We start from the raw sequence: 21,293 nt of genomic DNA on the forward strand, positions 1-21,293 counted from the left end.
GCTCATGTTTTAAAAGTATTGAAGTAATTTTGCTCTTTTAGTGTTCTGGAAATTAAGTGAAAAGAAAGTTGAATGAAATAATGAAAAAAATTTAGGAAAGAGTAACATGATTTCTTAATAAATGATGTAAACATTTTTGCTGTGAATAGGGTTAGACCTCACAGACATTAAAATGGGCTTCAGAAGTAGATTATGAGACATAGAATACTTCAATTCTTTACACCTTTGGGGCGTAAGTGGTGAAATACACCAGATTCTACTAAGTACTTAGTTTATAGACATATGGCTTCTTCCTAACTAATACATCCCTTCTGTGCCCATAGAAACTGACTGCAGTATGTTTTCCAGATAATCTTCATGTAATAAAATCTGTAAAATACAGAGCTCTCATTGTCTGTTACCTATTTCTTTCTTTCTTTCTTTCTTTTTTTTTTTTTTTTCCAGATGACCCGAGAGCAGTATATTTTAGCAACACAGCAGAACAGCCTTCCAAGGACTGAAAATCCTCAATTTTACCCAGTAGGGATTTATGGATGGCGAAAGAGGTGCTTATACTTCTTTGTACTTCTGCTGTTGGTTACCATGATTGTTAACTTAGCAATGACAATATGGATTTTGAAGGTTATGAATTTCACAGTGGTAAGTATTACAGTGACTTTATGTATCCTATTTCTTTTAGTAATAAATTGTAGTTTCAAATATCTTTCTCACATTATGCAGAAATCCTGAATTTTTGGATTAGAAATGGCACATACTACTTATGCTTATATGTTTTCATATATTCTGATATAAGTGCAACGTTGCCATATTTTAGACACTAGAACAGGTTGCTCAGAGAAGCTATGGATGTTCTGACCCTGAAGATATTTTAGGCCCAGTTGAGTGGGGTCCGGAGCAGCCCAATCTAGTGGATGACAACCCTGCCCATGGCAGGGAAGTTGGAACTAGATTAACTTTTAAAAGATTCCTTATAACCCAAGCCACATTATGCATCTTTTATACTCTGATTCTGATTTGTTAACTATATCCTCCAAAAATGTACCTGGATCTTAGATTTTCCCATGGAAAAGTGTATTTTGGCTGATCTAAGTGTCTGTTGGTTACTTGCCACTACAGAGAGTGATCAGTAGGAGTTTGTTCTGTCTGTCCTGTATGCTATATTTTTTTCTGAAGAGAAAAATGAGTTAGCTGAGTTCAACCTGGGAGCATGCTTTCAGTTTAAGTCATTACTATTTTTTGAATTTACTGGTCCTTTGAACTCTGTTTCACCTAGATTACAGAAAACCAGTTTTGATATTGGTTAGATCAGGTTGGTGGGTATAAAAGCTAAAGGTTTTTATGAGTTGTTCTTCATCTGGAAACTATTATAACAATGAAATTTTTTAGTGTCTGTACTTCAAATGTACACCAACCTGATAAAATATCTGTGTTAGTTGAGAATGTTATCTGCCCAGCTGTTCCCAAAGCTTTAGTCAAGTAAAGGTGGTAGGTATGTTCTCTTACTGACTGTGATACAGTCTCTTTTGGTGTATCAGGATATTAAAATGGAGATTATACTATAATCAGTGTAGTTTCTCTCTCTCAATTTTGACCTTCAGAAGCAACCTTTTGATTTGCGTCACACATTTCAGTTCTCTGTTGGTTTCTGGGAAATATAAAACTACCAAAAACCAGAGTTAAATACGTCTGTTCTACACCTGATAATGCTCCATAATTCAAAGGATTACATGAGATCATTGCCTGGGGAGACTATTATACAGTTTCCAACAGTGGATAAGTATATTGTATTCATGTTTTGACAACTGTATGACTTCAATATTCATGAACTGGAGAATTTGATAGAAGTTTTTGTTTATTTCTATTTCTTCTAGCATAACATACTTGCAAAGCGTGACATCTACATAGGCTTTTGCTGTTCGTATTAGGAGCATGATTAGGTTAACTGTTGTCTTCAGCAAAACAGTCAGATATTTATCCAGAAGATAATTAATCATAGAAAATTAAAAACGTTAAGAAGATGTTTTAAATAATAGTGCAGTGTTTTTCTTTGTATGAAAGATTACATTACAATAAAACATTTGGGACTGCTGCTTCCATACCTGAGAAATGTTTGACCTTTCACGCTACAGAGACTAAAGAAGGCTCTGGGGAGACCTCTTGGTGGCCTTGCAGTGCCTGGAGGCATTCAAGGCCAGGCTTGATGTGGCTCTGGGCAGCCTGATCTAGTGGTGACCCTGCTGATAGTAAGGGGTTTGAAACTATTTCCAAAGAGTTTTGTAATTGAGACTAACAGAACACCTTTGCCCTCCTTTTTTTTTTTTTTTTTTTTTTTTCCCCCTTTCCTGTTTTTTAAAAAATCAAGTATTTCACATCAAAATATTTCCTGGTTTTGTTTAACAAAATGCATTGCTATAGGACTAATATTTTGCCTTCCAACTTTTATATTCGTACAATGATCTGTGGTTAAACTATTTCAGAAAACAGAACATGTAATATGGATAAGCAGTTTATGACATAAAAATGAATGCTCATATTTTATATTAATATATCTTATAACGTACTTATTTACTAAGGAATTGTTTAAAAAGATTGTAATTGATAAATAATTTAATGATATAAAGCTTTAGATTATAACTGTATATATATGATATCACTTAAAGCCAAAAGAATGAGAACATCTGTCCGTATTTTCTTCCGCTTGTATTAACATCTTTTCTTCAGATCCTGTTGTTAGTTTTGGATCATTTTGTTATTTTTCCATTGAAAAATACCCATATTCTAATCCTGGTATGTAATTTACTGGTTAGTATTCAGATTAATGTCTCCGTATGGGTTGAAGGATTGATTGATATAAGATGGTTACATTAAAATAATTAGTAAAATCTTTACACTTATGTCTACAAATATGCACACTTGAGCACTTCTGGGAAATTTCTGTCAAGTCTGAAGGAACTAAAGGGTTCACAAAAAGCCAGGGCATGGGCTTGTCATTGCTGCCTGACAGTTGTGCCAGTGTGCTTACTGCTGACTTTCTATTTTTAACTTTTCAGCTGAAGCTACTGGCCAGTTGGCACAATTTACACCTTTCTGAGTTGAAATTGTAGATTTTTTTTTAGTAGAGGAATTTTATGAATATAACAACTTTGCTTGTAAAAGTTATTTAAAAATACACTTTAAAAGAGGAAATTCAGATAATCCTCTTCTCTGAAGTGACATTGTGAAGTGACTTGAGACAACCAGCATCATACTTTGAGTCTTCTTTCTGACTGTGGAAGGTATTTAATACCAGTGCATTTACATGTTTTCAAGTACACACAAAGTTGTCATTTGATATTATTGTCTATTTGATATTACGTTATTTAATTGTATTAATTGTATTAATTAATACAACTTTACATTGATGTTGGGTTTTATTGAATTTTAAAAAAGTGTAATAGTAGGAATCCCTGCTGTTTTGGTCTGTGACTCAAATATATATATATGCTAGATAATACCAGAAACAAATTGTTTACAGGTTTTGGTTGTATCACTAGTTTTTTGTCTTCATATTCCGCATTCCAGCTAGAAATCGTTGTATGGGAAGATATGCTTGTTGTGTTACACATGTAAGAATGCAGTTGTACCGTTCAGGTATTTTCTGTTGCTGTAGTTGCTTGCACTGTTGCAGTCAATTTTTTCTGCTCTCATGGCATACTATCTCTGTATTGATACATGATAAACAACCCTCTTTCCAATTGCACTGAGTGAATTATTTTTACAATCAGGAATGAGGCAACTCATAATTTAGTTTGAAACAGAAATTATTTCTTACATAAACTTTGAACTTCTATTCAGATTCAAACATGTGCAGAGCATGAGCAGCTTTGGATTTCCTGTCATGTACTTGAAGCTCCCATACTCTGCTAGTTGACTGCTTAGCTCCGGCTCTGTATTTTGATAGCAGCTAGGTTGCATAATGTTTGAATGCTTGCCCTAAGATGCACATGCCAATCAGGCCTTCCTTTTATATGATTGCATGTGCAGATGCATGCAACTATTAAATAATCTCTGCATCATTATATTTTGCCCCTATATTCCTCCAGGATTATGGCTCTTAAAGTGGGTCTTTAGGCAATACAAAAATCTGTAGACCAGACAAGTTCATTTTCTTGTGCTGTGCTGCTTTTTGTTGTTGTTGTTGTTGTTGTTGCTGAAGAGCAAGGAAATCTTTCAGATATTTGACTTTCAGTGTTATTGGGGCTTATAAACATACAATTTGCTCATGACAGTACACTTCTAAATGGAAACAACAAGAAGAATTTTTCCATGTCTTAGCTGATTTTTGTTGAGACATCTCATTTGTAGCAGATTAGCATTTGAAATGTATGAACTAGATTAATTATAACTGTATTTATCTCTTCTTGATAATAATTTGCTTGTTTGACAAACAGACATCTTTCATTTACAAAGGCTGCAGTTGGTTTTTAGGTTTTGAATAAGTAGTATTATGACAGGATGGTATTGGCTGCTGCATTTTTAATAAATACGTTGTCACATCTGCATATTTCATTTATTTCAGTAGTAGTAGTTTCATGTGTTGTTATTAACTTAAACTGTAGAAAGGTCTCATTTTCAGAGGAACAAATCTTGGTTGAAATCCGTTACTCCACAGTCCTCAAACTTTTAGTTTTCAAGAACCTGATGTAGCACCTGGGGATGAATACAAGACAACTTGTGTTTCCCTTTTTTTTCCAGTCCAGAGCATACAATAAAATAATTAATTATTAATGATTAATAGACTTAGTCAAGATATCAGGAACCAAGATTCAAATTCATACAGTCTTCCACATTGATCATACGTAAATCGTAATATAGGTAAGTTATCCAACCTTCTGGTTGGATTTCAGATATTCCTATTTAATAGATATGAGTTCTGTCTTATCTTTTAACCCCAAATTTTAGATATCATCCCTATGATAAATTTTATTGAAAATTCCTATAAAATATTTGTATATTCTTATAAGGATATTTTCTGCTCAGATTTATAATTGCTTTGAAAAAAGTTTAGAAAATTAAAAGCTAGCAAAAATTTGCTGATACCAACATACATACACGCACAGATTGTTATTTATTTAATTGACTATGTACTGTTTCTAATTTCACTTCTAAACTTTTGTGTGATAGCACAGCCTTATGGAACTGGTGGCTTTTGGGGCAAATCTTATGTTGTCTTTCCTTCGGAATGAAAAAGGATGTGAGAACTTACTTTTGTCCTGTTTTGAGTGTGTTGCATATGTAGTTGCTGTTCAAACTACAATAATGAATTTGTTTCAAGTATTTCAAATGCTATCTAGTGTTTTTACCTCCTTTTCTAGATCTTACAGGGAAAATACAAATTCCATTCTAACCTATTGGTTCTAGTATAGTGTAGGCTTCATTTGCGGTTCAGAGACTAATGTGCGGAATCCTAAATAATTTCTACAAATCTTTTCTGTTACCTCCTTGCTTCTTTCTTTTCCTTCCTTTTTTTTTTTTTTTTTTCATGAAAATGAAGACATCAACATCTTTGAACCCACAGCCTGAAGGCTAGCTAGCTAGCTAATCTGAAATAAAATATACATCTATTATTTTTAACATACATGCATGACAACAGATCCCACAAATAGCCTAACATCACATGTATTGGTTAGATATTTTACAGTACAAGGCATCGTGTGCAAACACATCTTCCTTTTAAAAATTAGGAGGGTATTATCTAAAAAACTACTATTCAGCAAGACTTATTAGCAACTGTGAATTATTTTCATTTTACGTGCGAATTATGGAGGGTTCTGTTTCTATTTATCTATTTGTTTATTTATTTTTGATGCATGAATGCATCTTTTAAATATTTTATTTTGTTCCTGAGATCTGTATCTTCAGAATTCAGTGTTTTTTGTTATTGTTACAAATTATCTTTGAATAAGGAAATGTGGATTTTTCATTTTTATATTTATTTAGTTATGCAGATTTAATAGCAGAATATTAGTAAAGTTCCTTACAGAAAAATGGGACTAAATAATTCACACTCTACTGAATGCTGTAAAAATTGGATTTTTCTGCAGACACAATTTTTATTATTATTATTCAATTTTATCACAGTCTTGTATTTACAGCTTTGGTAAATCATCCTGTAGTATCTAAAACTTGAGTGCTTGGGGAAAATTGCCCATATACAATGTTTATTTTGCAAATAAGTATTGAGAACAAGAAGTTATTTGCCTGTTCAAGGTCAGTAGTTTTTTTGTTTGTTTGTTTGTTTCATTTTTCACTGCTTCAGATTTCTTTCATGAAGCAATAAAACTTATTAAGAGTACAAGAAGCAGAGATGTGTAACATGACTCTTTACCCTAGGTGAGCCATCCTGGTATGTCGAAGATAAATTTCCTTATGTCTCAAAAAAAAAAAAAAAAAAAAAAAAGTGAGTTGGCCTCTATCATTGACCATTTGCTACAGTTAAGGTAACATTCACACAATATTTTTTTTGTGAGTTTTGATATTTGAAGTAAACGCTTATTGTTACTATGGAGAGTTTAAAATAAAACAACATCAACTTCAAACTTTGTGATAGGTTAGGTGAAATGAATATTTTATTTATCATATTTATATTCATTTATTTGTATTGATATTCAGTTGGTGGAGGTTTACCTTCTATTAAATAATAATGTGTTTTAGCTGAGTGCACAGTGTTTATTGGACAGCAATTCACTGAATAAATAGGTCAGAACAAGTATATCAGGAAACTTTACCAAATATTTTCTCTCATGAAAATGGAATTAACTTCCTTTCCATTACTGGTTTTTATTAGTGTTTCATGTGAAATATAATATGACATAAAAGTGAGTCTTTCAAGAAAAGATTATTTTGAATTCCTAAAAGTTTAGCAAAGAAAGCAGACTTAGATGAGCTCAATTTTGTTTCTTGAATAGCAGATAATTTGTAGAGAATTATTGATGTGAATTCATTTTTAACTGGAAGGAAAAGAAAAAATGTTAATTTTGCTTATTAGAGTTCAGAAACATTAACAACACAAACTCAGTAGATGAAAAAGAAAAAAGCCTGATGAGTCTGTGGCTGTCTTTGTCACAAATAGGGCAAATAAAGCAGTCTAAATTCTAAATTAATTTTATAGTTCTGGGCAAACAGCAATGCTTTAGGAGCAATTAGAAAGATATCAAATCACTTTTTCAAGCTTTAGTTGCTTAAAGACGGAAACAATCTGTATGAATAATGAAATGTCATGGTATCTTCTTTCCCTTCTATTTTTATGATTTATATGGTTATGCAGTATGGTAATAAATTACAGTCTGCGCTTGGAATCCTATATTCACTTGTACACAACTTCCATCCTAAAATCAATATGTCCAGGAGCATCTGTGATCAAAATTAGACCTAGGACATATGCAAGTTTTAATAAATAAGAAATAGAAAGATGAGAAAGAATAGGATATATATATGTATGAAATGTATCATATATATCAGATCATTTTTCTTATTAGTCAGAATATTGAATGTGAAGTTTGAGTCTCATGTGGGTTTGATTGCTGAAATTAAATGTTTTAAGTGGAAGTCATACAACAGTACCAACTTTTTATCAGAACTGTGAATAATGTGTGTGTGTGGTCTTCAAGGGACTAACAGAAGAATTAAAAATACCTTTGCCCAAATGTGCAGTACTAGTGGGATTTGAGATATATGTCTGGCATTCATACTTTACTGTATTTGTGATACAATCAAAAAATAAAAAGAAATCTTGCAAAAGTAGAATATAAATGATATTTCCAGCAGCAATACAATTAGTGGAACAACTAACAGATTGAAGTAATACAAAGGATCTTGACTGGAAAAGAAATTTGGCTGAGTTTTCTAGACAGATCTGGTCTAATGCATCTTGACTAAAGATTCATTATTACATACAACAGATTGGATACAGTGTGGCATGTGCCCATCATGCTAATCAAGCATTCAGTTCAGCTCTGATCTTGAGAAACTCAGAGTAAATTTCTTTATACTTAGCCATATACTTATCATGAAATGCTAAATCAGAGATTGAAACAGTGATTGAGCACTTGGTGGGAAGGCAGGGCCAACCCAGGGGAACTCAGCTGCATCAAATACACCTGAGTGACTGGAAGGGCAGAGCCAGTATCCACCCTTTCCCATATGTCATTTAAGGATTGGCAGTGGAGGTAGGGGTATCTTCCTGGAGGCTGCTGAGTATCTGTGGCTTTTTTAAGGTGAGTAGCTTATTTCTTTTTTATTTCTGTGCTCATAGTTGTTGCATTTGAGCATATCTTTACTTCCTACAGCCTCGGACCTTGATACTCTGCTATCGTTGCAGCGCTTTCCATTGTGCTATAGCAATGCAGTTAAGTTTAATAAATAATGAGGAGATTCCTCTAAGAATGTTGAGAATTTCAAATTTATTAACTCTCAAATAAAACAAACAACCAGAACTATATTTTGTCATTTGCAATGAGGTTTTTTGTTTGTTTGTTTGTTTGTTTTAATGCTGCACAGGCTCTTTTCTCATTTTATTAATTGTTTTTAGGTATATACAATTCATTTAAGCCATGTTTGAAATCTGGGCATTCTACAGGGGAGCAGTAGAGGAGACTACAATGTGTTTGCTCCATTAGATGAAGTGGCAATAAAGAATAAAAAAGCATTTGCTTGAAATAGTTATTGTCAAATTATTTGTTAAAATGCATGCTTGAATTTTTTTTTTACCAAATGAACTTGTTCTGTTTGCAGTAGTTACATAACAGGAAGAAATGTGCAATGTGAATAATTAAGAAAATAAAAATTTGCCTGTGATTTTGGGCAGACTTTTATAAGCTTTTCTGTACATAGAGGTATAAATTGTTTAGGTTTTGAGTTTTCTATTCTATTCATCCTTTTGTTTTCTTTCCTACTCTGTAATTGAACGGCTGAGTAAAAAGGGGGAGGGTGTTTTTTATGCTTAGCTGTATGTTGTCTTGCTCTAATTTTTGAATGATTTGCAAAGTGTTTTTAATTACTTTATGATTCAGTACCTAGCTTGACTACTTATTATCAATGTCTTGTGTGTAATTTTTAGATGAATATATTAGTATTCTTAAAAGAGCAACTAGTTTATTGGAAGAGCCATATGATTTTAAAATTAAAAGATGGTGGAATTACTCAAGATAGAATCCAGTGGTGTTCAACTATTATTTATTTATTTATTTATTTTCCCTCTGTGGTATCTTAGACGTTTTAGTGGAAAGAACCAGGAGGGCAGACAGTGCTTTTTTTATTTTCCATTTCAGTCACTGTGATGGGAAGTCTTGTTATTCTTTCTTGTTCAGGAAAGAAAACTTCTTCAAAAGAAATGATTGTTGTGGATACTTCAGCTGCAGTTACTACACAGAGATAACTGAAATGAGCTGTTTCCATTTTGCCATTTAGTGAATAGATCTCCTTAAGGATGGGTTGGAAATGAGAAGAATTAAAGCAGAAATAAAACACTGGGATAGAGATCAAGCTTTACCCTAAGCCTTTTTTACTGTTTTTAGAAATAAAAGCAACATTAGCATGATTTTACTCAGTATGAGAGTAAAGCTGTGTACTTTTTTTCCTTTTTTCTTGGCTACCCTGTGTCTCTATTCTCTCTGAAGAAATCCTATCTACATTTAGCTACTGAGGAATTCCCTTCGTCACGGTTACAAAAGGTTTATACTCTTTTCTAGAATGTAAATGGAATGAGGTGGACCACTAAAGTCCATGTAAGCCTGGGGGAGCGTGCTCTCATCACTTCTTACTTTTAATGGGTATGTTCTGACCTCTAGTTCTTACTATGAAATGTGGAAAATAAAATGTTCTGTTATTAATTGTTACCTGAGATTTAGCCAAACTGCTGAAGGGCCACAGATGCTCCTATTTTAAGATTTATTAATGCCATAATCTATGGCTCACTGAGGCTTAGCAAAGCATTTACGTTCAAGAAAATACAATTTAATGGCAGATGAGGGTCTTTATTACTATACAAATTTAAAAAAAAAAAACAAAACATTTTCATAGTCAGAAGGGAATTATGGATTTCTGAATCATGGTATAAATGAGTAAAATGATTTTAGATACTCTAAAGTTCAAGTGTGAACTGAATTACTTATGTAAAGCAAGAGTATGATGAATTACATGATACAAATTTTGATTGAGGAGGCTTATAAAGGCAAGCTATATAATGATTTCAAACATTCTTAAATCATTGCTTCAATGAATATGAAAATACATATGGATTATGCCATAGAGTACAGTGTGATCTGAGTTCCTCAAACAATTTGGCTGAAATATTCAGCCAAGCAATAAATATTCGCTGTCAGAAATTCTCAAGGATACATCTGAGCAAACATCGTTTAAGTGTTTTGCAATACTTTGTTCTGAAATTGTTTACTGGAGTATTGCTTTATCATTTAGCAAACTCCTAATGTACGAACTGCACACTGATATATATATATATATATATATATATATATATAAAATTACTTAACAGAAATTATGTAAAATTATTATTTAATTTTAATTAACTAAAATTAATTAATGTTCTGTCTGTTTTGCGAGAAACATTTTAAAAATTTCATATAAAAATGTAAGTTACCAGAATTTTAGAGTGTGTGCTTTCCTCTTGGCATTAGAGGGAATGAGTGCAAGATGGTTTGATTGCAGTGAAGGAATATAATGAAGTACAGGTTTATTTATTTCTCAAGCACATTATTTTCTCATTTATGCTGTTTGAGTAAGAAGAGAATTTCCTTTGGTGAAGTAGAAACATTTTTTCTTTTATTAAGATTGATTATTGAACAATGAAGTCCTTAATTTCAATATTGGTAAAAAGAAGCTTTTGGCTATCAGAAAACACTTGATTTTTTGGTGGTATTCTGTGGATTTTTGTCAGACTTTTTAGCCCTACTCTGCCTTCAGGGTAGTAAACAAACATACAAACAAACAAAAAAAACCTACTATAAATTAGCAAGTGTTTCTGGTGTTAATAAGCTTTATGGAAACAAGCTTTTGTTAGTTGAAAGGTTTTAGAAATTAAAGAGAAAAGGAATTGAGAATCTGGAAGGAAAAAAAAATGTAGAAAAAAGCAAAGACAGAAGAAAAAGGCAGAAGAAACTATACTAATGGGAAGGCAGTACATGCAACCATTTTTCTTTTTATTTCAAGAACTCTCTTGTGTGATTATGCATAATCTTATTGAGATCTTGTTTATCAGAAATAAATGTAGAAGTGTTTTTTTGGAGTGGTTCTGGAATTCATTTACACGATTTTACTGAATACACTGTATTGAATTTCATTAACAGCAGCATCTTGTTTAAACTGTCTCTGAGATTCACTCCTAGAAGAAATACGTTCTTATCCATTATGATTACTTTCCATGTAGCAGGTAAATTCTAACATACTAGTAATAAGTCATCTATATGAGTTTTATAATACTCCTATAGAAGTTTGTGTGCATTCATTAGCAGGGAGACATCAAGTATTCAGTGCGTTCATTTTTATATGATTTATGGGTTTAAATATATATTGAAATATTTAAGTACGCTAGAAGTGCGTGAAGTATCTAGAAACCAATCATTAGTGGATTCTTTATTACTTTGCCCAATTAATGAATGGCTATAAATTTTGTATTAATTTAGAAATGCATTTGGACTCCAACCGTTATGATCTTTCATAATTTGATGGTGACATAAAGTAAAAACAATTACTGGGTGCCTGAAAGATTTTAGAAATATTTATTACTCATAGTAAAACTATCTCTAAGCTTTACTGTAGTGTTGTTAATATTATGTTACTGAAATAAAAAGGTCTTTTAACAAGGTATGGGTTGAGGCTCATAGCAATGTGGGACGAAAGAGAGGAGAATGCAATTAGAGTCTTGAAAATGAGCGGAATTAGAAGGGAGAAAAGGGAAAGAGAAAAGAAAATGATCTCTTCAGTCTAAATGATGTTGACAGTTTCTAGATCTTGATCTGAAACTTATTAGAATAATAAGTGGATTGTTAAAATGTAGAATAATTGGTGAGACAAAACACAGTTTGATGGATTAGCACAGAATTATTGAAGCTGAGTGTCCTATGTTTTCCTGAGAAACATTTATGTGAATTTAGGAACAGAGGTTGGTTAATAAGAGATATCTGATTTTCATATTCAAGAGGACCCCTGGCATTCTGTATATGAGGTCAAAGGATTTCTGAAGTTTATGTCAGCAGGAGCAAACGACGCATAAGTTGATGGCTCAAATCAGGTGCGTGTCTGGCATTTCAGCATGTCTCAGATCATCATAGGTTTGAGTTTAAAATACAAGGGTTAGTAGAGAATGCCTGAACTGCCAGATGATGTGTAATTTTGCTGGCTTTAAGATATGTTGTATAATCTGTAGTAATTTGTCATTCCCTTTATTTGATTACTCAGGGTAGAAACTATTATTGCGATTTACCTTTTATCATGGAGAATTAATTTCAACCAAATTATAATGCATGTTTTTGGAAGGGATATACGCTAATAAATGGTTAATTATATTTTTTATTACATAAGAAAAATAATGATTCATCCAAGTGAGGATCCAATTTTCATTTAGGAAATGAGTAGTCTTTTTCTCTGTCTGAATGATTTACATACTGGTTTTTAACATTGATCTTTTTAAATATGAGTATTCAACCAAACCTTGTGTGTTTTAGGATATGGTAGTTGTTGTAGTTATGGAGATGTTTGTCTGTAGCTACTTTATAATGTGCACTTTTTCTACGGATATGGGGGAAGAGATTTAAGGTAGTAGAGAATGGTTCAAAGTCCCTGTTCCTTCCTTAATTACATATTTATCACATTTTACGTAAGACAAAAATAGAGCATATTTCTGACAACTGCAAATAGTGTGTGAGTGTACATGGAAATAATGAAGTAGTGCTTCCCTTGTGATCTTCATGTTACCAGTCAGTAGGTTCAGAGATTTTGAGGGAAAGGCATTGTCTTTTTGTAGTTAGAGATGGGATTTAGAGATAAAGAACACATCTCACAGTAAAGTAAAAAGCAGAAAAAAAATTGGCTCTAGTTCCTTCCTTCATGAAGTCTAACACTTTTGGATCTTGAATTGTCAGGAAAAAAATATAAGAGGAAAAGTTAAAAATAGCACGCATAGAAAAATTGCCATCATGGTAGGAAAAAAACAAAACAAAAACAAAAAAAAACCACAAAAAAGATAAGGAACAACACATCAGGTAGCACAGAATATAATCAAATACTAGCAGTTACAACATTAGAAGTTACTGGCAAAAAAAAAGAAACCAAAATAATGAACATTAATACTGGACAATTTTATACAGGATCCATTTATTAAAATGAAAAAATAAATCCTACTTTATATTCTCACTTTCCCTCTCTAAGGGAAAAACTTGTGTATGCTGGCAGATGATGATGAAATGGAGAAAGTCATTTGTGTTGTAGAATAACTGCTACAGTCCCAAGCTTCTCTTAAAGCAGTGATTTATTCATACAGTGCATTATGTTATTCAAGGACATACAGTATTTATTATGCTATAAAGCATCACAGAAAAGAAACAGCAGGAGTTGCCAGCAAAACTGTGTTTGTTGCAGTGATGTTCCAGTTAATATTATGAGCTAGATTGAAAGATTTCTTGGTGTGCCAGTCTAGCTATCCAGAGCAGCAACCTTGGATACAAAACAAGCCAGAAAGCATGCCAGCAGGAGAACAGGACCTTTTGAGAAGCAAATGAAGTAGCAGCGGAAACTTTAGGCCACCAGTGCTACCTTTTGATGTATATATACATATATCTATACATATATATATATATATATTTTTTTCTTTTGGTGTGTTTTTGTGTGAATGACAGTATGTAAATAGACCAAAGTAATGTGGTTTTTTTTTTTTTTTTTTTTTTTTTTTTTTTTTTTTTTTTTGTTATTTGCTGAACTGCTATAATCTGTAGTTTACTCTGGAATCTTTATTTTTCCATTTTTGCTCTTGTACCTAATTGGATCAAAATTGTAATGTTATTGCAAACTTGAGAAAATATAATTGTGAGTAGGACCTTTGTATTAGCAACAATGATATCATGGAGGAATACTGTGGGTGTTGGATGGTGTTTTGGGTGTTTTGGATTATCCTTCATGGGCCTTGATATCTTGCCCTGTCTTCTTTATCATGAAACTATGATGATGTCTTGTATACTCCTGTACATCTGGTTGATAACTTCTGACCTTTTTTGATACTTCCTGGATGCGAGAAGAAGGTAACTACAGCCTTCAAAGAAACTGGAGTTACTACTAAGTAATTAAGCCTGTACTCTTAATTATCAGTTATCCTGTACTTTCCCTGAGAAGGTGGGTAAAACTGTGCATAAATAGAGATAGGTTCTAACCCGAAGAAATGGAGTATGCAAAACCTTTCAACAAACTGCAATGATCATAGTAGGAACAATATGCATCCATAAGAAAGGACTATGCCCCTTCTCCTTGTGAAATTCCTGTCAGCATTTCATTAATGCAAGTAGTTTCACTCTTGTTAATGTGCATTGTTATGAAGTGATAGAGGATGGGAATGAAAAATGCTACTGTTACACAAACTAGGCTTTTCCCTTCATGTGTATGTCTAGAATTTAAGAACATCCAAAATCAAGTTATTTGTTGAGCTCTCTGTTCTCCCAGTGCCCTGCTCACTACAATCCACTCACCGCGGAAGTGTAAGTTGTTTTTATCGTTAAATTACTTGGTTTAAAATTTACTAAAGCTTAGTATATGGAATAAATGATCTTGCTGATTAAAAGACAATGAGAAGAAAATATATTATGAATCAGGCAAGGCCGGTCTTAATTCATATGACTCTGTATATCCTGTTTATGTGCTTTGTTTTCTTTATGTTGAAATGAAAAAAAGGTACTTTTGGTGGCTTAATTTCCAGTATGTGTCTTGGGTTAGATGTTATCACATACCTTGTCCTTCAGCTGTCAGTTTGCTGAAGATCCATTATAAAATATTTGTTGTTTTTTCTAATGGAAGAAAGTTTTCAATAAGGAAAATATACTTTCCTATTAGGCAGGGGGACTCACAGAATCATTTAGGTTGGAAAAGACCTCTAAGATCATCTAGTCCATCCGTCCCATCCATCCACCTACCTTCAACATGCCTAATAAACCACGTCCCTAAATATTACATCTACCTTTTCCTTAGCATCTTTTCCTTTTTTTTTTTTTTTTTTTTTCCCCTTTTGTTTCAGTCTTCTATTCCACTCACGTCAGTTTAACAAAAACAGTTTTATTTATTGTTTTGAATTTGTGGGTGAAATTTAATCCACAAGCACCCTTTAGATAGATAGAGGGATGGTAGCAGGTGATGTATCTCTGTAGGACTTATTCCGTAATATTATGATGTTTATGGAGTGACAATCAAAATACCTTGAACAGGCAGTTCATACCGAGTATGGTAAAACCACATCTGGAAAAAAGAATATAATTAATGCCATGTTTATGCATGCATTAAACTATGCAAAATATGTTTTACAATTATCACAGTTAAGGTTTCCTTGTCAAATCAGGTTGCGTGATCACCATATTTAAAAAAAAATAAAATAAATACATTAATGGAAATTTTAGGTTCCAGTTGGGAGAACATTTGTCACAAAATCATAGTTCCTTTTCAGACCTCCATTCTGATCTCTAGTTCTAAAGGGGAACTTGCAGTATTTTTTCAGCAAACTATTATTGGGAATAAAATTGTCAGAACTGAGAGATGCAGAAAGAATCAGCTCAGATGAAATACTGGGTTTATGATACTAATGTTTTTCTCACTTCTCTTTCTTGGCTTACCAGTAACTTTTAAAGGTAATAACTTTTCCTCTCTCTCAGTTCCTCCAAAGTGAATTACACTTATTTTCTTGTTAGTACTTGGGGAGCAGAAAAGACTTTAACCATATTCATCTTTCACATCTCATCTAACTTACTGTCATAATTACCATTCAGTTGAATCAATTATACTCACTTTATATTTGCTTCTCTTACAGGTCTGAATAAAGAAGTAGGTTTTTCCCTTGCTTTCATGTTTTCTCTTCTACTCTCCTTATTTCTTCTCAGCAAGTCTCTGAGGAGGGGAAGTAGAGTGTGGTGCCAGTTTCTTATCCTTGTTGCTGTTGATAGAATGCATAGGAATGGCATAAAAGGATGTATCAGTGGAGATTTAGATTGAATGTGAGGTAAAATTTCTGTACTGTGAAGGTTAAGCATTTGAACAGTTTTACTAGAGAGGTGGTTGATGCCCCAAGCTTGTTAATGTTCAAGAAACATTTGGACCATGTCTTCAGTAGTGATTTAACTTTGTGTTAGTCATGAAGTAGTTGAACTGATTTTTGAAGCTCTCTTCCAACTGAACTATTTTCTTCTATAGAGTCTGATAAAGACGTTGATTAGAGTTTTGGTGCTTCCTCATCCCCAGTATAAATAATATTAAGAATTCTAGATGAGTTCTGGTGTTTGTCTATGGCCATCACAGTAAAAAGATCTCATAACTACAGACAATGCTTGCATAGCAGGCAATTTATGGCTTTTCTTGGAGGATATGTAATTTAAAAATTAAATTCAAATAAGCTGTTGTCAACTTAATACAAGTTTTACAAGAAAGACTATGGGATCAGTTTTTATTCATCTCCTTTGTCAGTTTTACAAAACTCAGAATCTTCAGTACATGATTCCTGTAATTCAGATTAAGCTATATAATTTGAAATTTAATAAGGATCAAGTGCATATTTAGAAAGACAGTACTGAGCACCATGATTTTCATTAGTGTTACATCACCTTTTCTAAAGTACATTAAAGGTTTCTCATTTATATTAAATTGAAACAAGAATCTGTTCCATAGAAACTTACCAGCAACTGCTGTGAATTCAGTGACTTCAGGATTCCCCTTGTAAAAGAAGTGATAACTTTTTAGTATAGACAAATATGGGAAAATAAAATGCACTGACTCTCCAATTATCTCACATATTGATCTGAGAAGACATTAAGTAGTATTTATTTTATCTACTTTAAAAACAAAGTGGTAGAGACTTAAAAGGACCATAGTGATGGGCTAGTTTGAACCCCCCTGCTATGTGCAGGGTTGCCAGTTAATAGATCAGGCTGCCCAAAGCCACATCCAGCCTGACCTTGAATGCCTTCAGGGAGGGGGCATCCACAACCTCCTTAGGCAACGTGTTCATATGGGAAGATAATTGCATATGGTGAAATATACCAATATACTCTGTACCTAAGAAATAGATTAATATTTTCAGTGGATGATACGTAAGACAGTTTCTTAGAGTTCTAATTGTGCCAAATCTTTAAGCAGTTCAATATATATCATTATATATTGGACCAAAGTTAATGGCATGACTTTCAATAGTGTAAAGTGTCAGGTCCTGCGTTTTGGTAACAACAACCCCGTGCAACCCTATAGGCTTGGGTAGGTATGGCTGAAAAGCTGCCTGATGGAAAGGGACCTTAGTGTGCTGATGGGCAGTCAGCTTAATATGAGCCAGCAGTGTGCCCAGGTGGCCAAGAAAGCTGATGGCATCCTGGCTTGTATCAGGAATGGTGTGGTGAGCAGGACTAGGGAAGTCGTCCTGTATTTGGCATTGATGCGGCCTCACCTTGAGTACTGTGTTCAGTTTTGGACACCTCAGTACAGGGAGGACATGGAGGTACTGGAGCAAGTCCAGAGAAGGCCAATGAGGCTTGTAAAGGGCTTGGAAAATCAGCACTATGAGGAGAGGCTGAGGGTGCTGGGGCTGTTTAGTCTGGGGAAAAGGAGGCTGAGGGGAGACCTTATTGCTCTCTTCCATTATCTCAAAGGTGCTTACAGGTCTATTCTCACAGGTGACAGGATGAGGGGAAATGGTCTCAAGTTGCGCCAAAGTATAAAGAATAAAATTTTGCACTTTGGTATGGTAATAATCATTTTCCTACAAACACTTTGTAATGTTACCTTTAATAACAAAGTAGTGACTTCAGTATACATGGTGATAATAGGATTTATTTGAGTGTTGCAGTGTTGCCTAAATGTAGATTTATAGAACTGTGTTTTTGTGCTTTCTGGAAGTTTTGCAAAACTGAATTAAAGAGTGTTCAGAAACTTTGTGGCATTAGAAATTTTTTTGCAATGCTTTTCATGGAATTAATTCAACTTATACAATGTTAGAATTCAGAATAATTTAACTCAACAGCTAAGTGAAGTTGGAGGATGAAAACATAGGGATCTTAAGTTAATTGTTCTAACTGAAATTATTTTTTTCAGGCCAATGAATGCTTTGCTTCAATAAAATGATAGTAAGTTCTGACCTTAACATTTTGGAATAATTAGTGAAGAGGAAATAGAATAATCAAAGATTCTAGAAATTCAGGCTTTTAACGATTTTAGTGTAATGGCTTTTCAGTGTATGCAATTTATGTGGCAATTATCTAATAATGGAAGAAAATTTACTCCTAATCAAACAGTCATAAATAGTGATGCAAGTTCTGGTAAAATAATAAATGTCTTAAGTAGTTTTTTTTGTTTTTTTTTTTTCCTAAACAGTGCTATTCGATTACTTAATTTGATGCAATAGCAAACATTTCCAGTGTTTTTTTAACTGCTTGACAGACTTAAGAAAAGTGCACTTAAAATCCCTAAAATTTAACAGCGTATGTGAATGTACAGAATTTGCAGCTTGAGTTACATACTACGTCTAAACATCAGGTGACTGGAAAATATTAGATGTCATTCACTCTGTGGATATTTGCTATGCACTGGAGTATTACTTACTGTTCTTTACTCTGAATGTTTTCTCCAAAAACATTTCAACTGTGACATGAAATAAAGATTTAAAATAATGATTTATAATATAGTTTTAAAAGTATGAAGTTTTCTTTATATAATTTACAGGGCACTGGCATTTTTCAAGTCTATTAGCCTTTGTGAGGACTTTCCTTATGAACATCCCTGATGAGTTTTTTTTCTGAATGTTTACGAAGTGCTCATAAGTATTAATCAAATTTAACAGGATATAAAATTCATCTAGATAAGGTATCATCTTTTATCTCTTTAAAATTATTGTTCCTATGTTTGAAAAGGTCATTTTTCACTGAGAAATTCAGTGACAATTGGCATTTTCCTTTCAGAAGTATTTATTCTCTACTCAGTAGATTAAAAATTATTTACAAGGAATAAATTGGTAAAAACTTCTGCACGGACTCTGTTTTAGTGGGGGAGGTGGTTGGACTAGATGGTCTGCAGAGGACCGTTCCAACCCCATGATTTTATATCTGCACGTAATAAGTATATGGCAATTTACTAATCTCTTTGTATATACTACTGCTTTATATACATTAAAGCACATTTTTATACATCTGAGGTAATAAATCAGTAGGCTTCTATACGCTGTCTGAATTAATTATCTGTCTGTACTGCAGATGCATTAATGCTAAAGTGTACTAAAGGAAAGAACAAGTTTAGAACCCCTTTCCATGTCTGTTGTTCTATGTCACTTCATGATTCGGTTAATTGGACAGTCACTAACGGTTTTAAAGTAAGGCAGACTTAGGTTAGGAAAAAAATTCTTGATTATGAGACTGGTGAGATAGTGGAACAGGTTACCCAGGGAAGTTGTTGCCCTGCCTCTTGAAGCAATCAAGACCCTGGGCAGACTGATCTAGTGGTAGGTGTGCCTGTCCACAGCAGGTTGTAACCATGACATAAGCACACAATGTCATGCTGTTACTGTGTGAATAAGAGCAAAGTGTAAGTTTTCAGTGTAATGACTATCAGACAAAAAGCTTGAGATTTATTTATTTGAGTAAAAAGAAGTCCTCTTTAGTCATATGATGTTTCTTGTTAGCATCTTTCTCTCACTTGTTTTCTCTCTGATTGTTCCTGTGATACTGATGATTTGGATAATTTTCCAGTTTCCCTATGCAGTCCATGTTTCCTCATGCAGTTCACATGCCCATATTTTGGCTAGTAGTATACAATGGGAGTCCATATACAAAATACAAAAACTGTGCTAAGATAAACAGCATAATTTATTGAACCAATCTTTCGATTTGTAGAGTCATTTGCTTTGGTCAAATTTGATTTCAAAAATTACATTTTTGTCCAGTTTGTCCTTCAGTTGGAATATTTAATGTAGTTGTTACTATGAATGAGTTTAACACATAAATTTAAAATATTAAAATAGAGATTGAATCTTAAGTCTCTCAATAGACTGAACACTGTTTGTTTTTGCAAGGGAACATATTGTGCTTACTGTTAGCTTTTAATATTTTAATGAGTTACATTTAAATTCTCCCTCTGCAGGAACTGGGGTTTGAGGAATAGATTACAAGTAAATGAGAAGTAAAGTAATATGTTAATAATTAATGCCAGTGTGCTGCTTAGTAGATCTTAAATTAATAAAATAGCCTCAGGGAAGCCCCTTTGTATTACATCTTAAACTGAGATTGTGAATAACACTGTGTAGCATGGTGGTGCTTGATTTTGAACGTGTTACCAGAAACACAGCAAATTAGCAGCCTCTAAACATCCTCCTATATATCTTGATGACTTGTTATGCTTTGAGTACAGTAAATCTTCAGAGTGGTATACATATTACATAATATAGCCAATACACTATGGAAGTATATAGGAGGTCAAATGATTTGTCCCTTGTATTAATAATACAAAGAAATTTTGGGAAATGAAAGCTGCTTGATCTCCTGAAATGAGAATACAGTAAGTTATGTAATCAAAACAGTAAATTCAACTGATATGCTTTTAATATTTATTACTAGTTGAAATTGAAGCCATTTTAACTTGTTTTGCTATTATCTAAAAACAAATTTATAAGAAAAAAAAAAAAAAAAAAAAAAACAACCTTCCAAGATACTAGATATGACTAGATCAAAGGAGAAAGTATGTCTTAAAGAGTAACTCAATATTTTAGGAATGTGAATCAGTAAAGTGCCTTAGCAATCTAAGACTCGTGCTGTTGGTAATGTAATTAACTGCCTGTACCTCATTTCTGTAACTATTTTCGCAGATGACTTTCATTTCAGATAAATAATCATCAGTTGATGATTTTGTTGTTGTTTTTTTTTTTTTTTTTTTTTGTTTAATAAGATCAAAGAAGTTAGAACAGGGATTTCTGATTATAAAATAAATCTCTTAATCACTAACGCTTTTACCGACTTTGTGGGACAAATATTTGAACTTGTCTTACATGGAGACAGAGTATATTCACCCTATATGCAGCTGCA

General features: G+C 33.0%; 1 protein-coding gene across 11 annotated transcripts in view; it reads left to right on the forward strand.

The window, feature by feature from the left end:
- SGCZ (sarcoglycan zeta) overlaps positions 1 to 21,293 on the forward strand; it is a 348,739-nt gene that overhangs the window by 203,037 nt on the left and 124,409 nt on the right. For 9 of the 11 annotated variants that reach the window (XR_004306978.1, XR_004306979.1, XR_004306977.1 and 6 more), the window contains one exon: positions 445 to 639. Coding sequence is in view for 8 of the 11 variants with exons in the window: in XM_032444281.1 (XP_032300172.1) it covers positions 445 to 639 (195 nt within the window). In the remaining 3 variants the exon portion in view is untranslated. Of the gene's footprint in view, positions 1 to 439; positions 640 to 21,293 lie in introns of those variants that run through there. The other 2 variants (XM_032444284.1, XM_032444283.1) reach the window with 2 other exon arrangements.

The sequence above is a fragment of the Coturnix japonica genome, chromosome 4, assembly GCF_001577835.2.
Source record: "Coturnix japonica isolate 7356 chromosome 4, Coturnix japonica 2.1, whole genome shotgun sequence".
Lineage (NCBI taxonomy): Eukaryota > Metazoa > Chordata > Aves > Galliformes > Phasianidae > Coturnix > Coturnix japonica.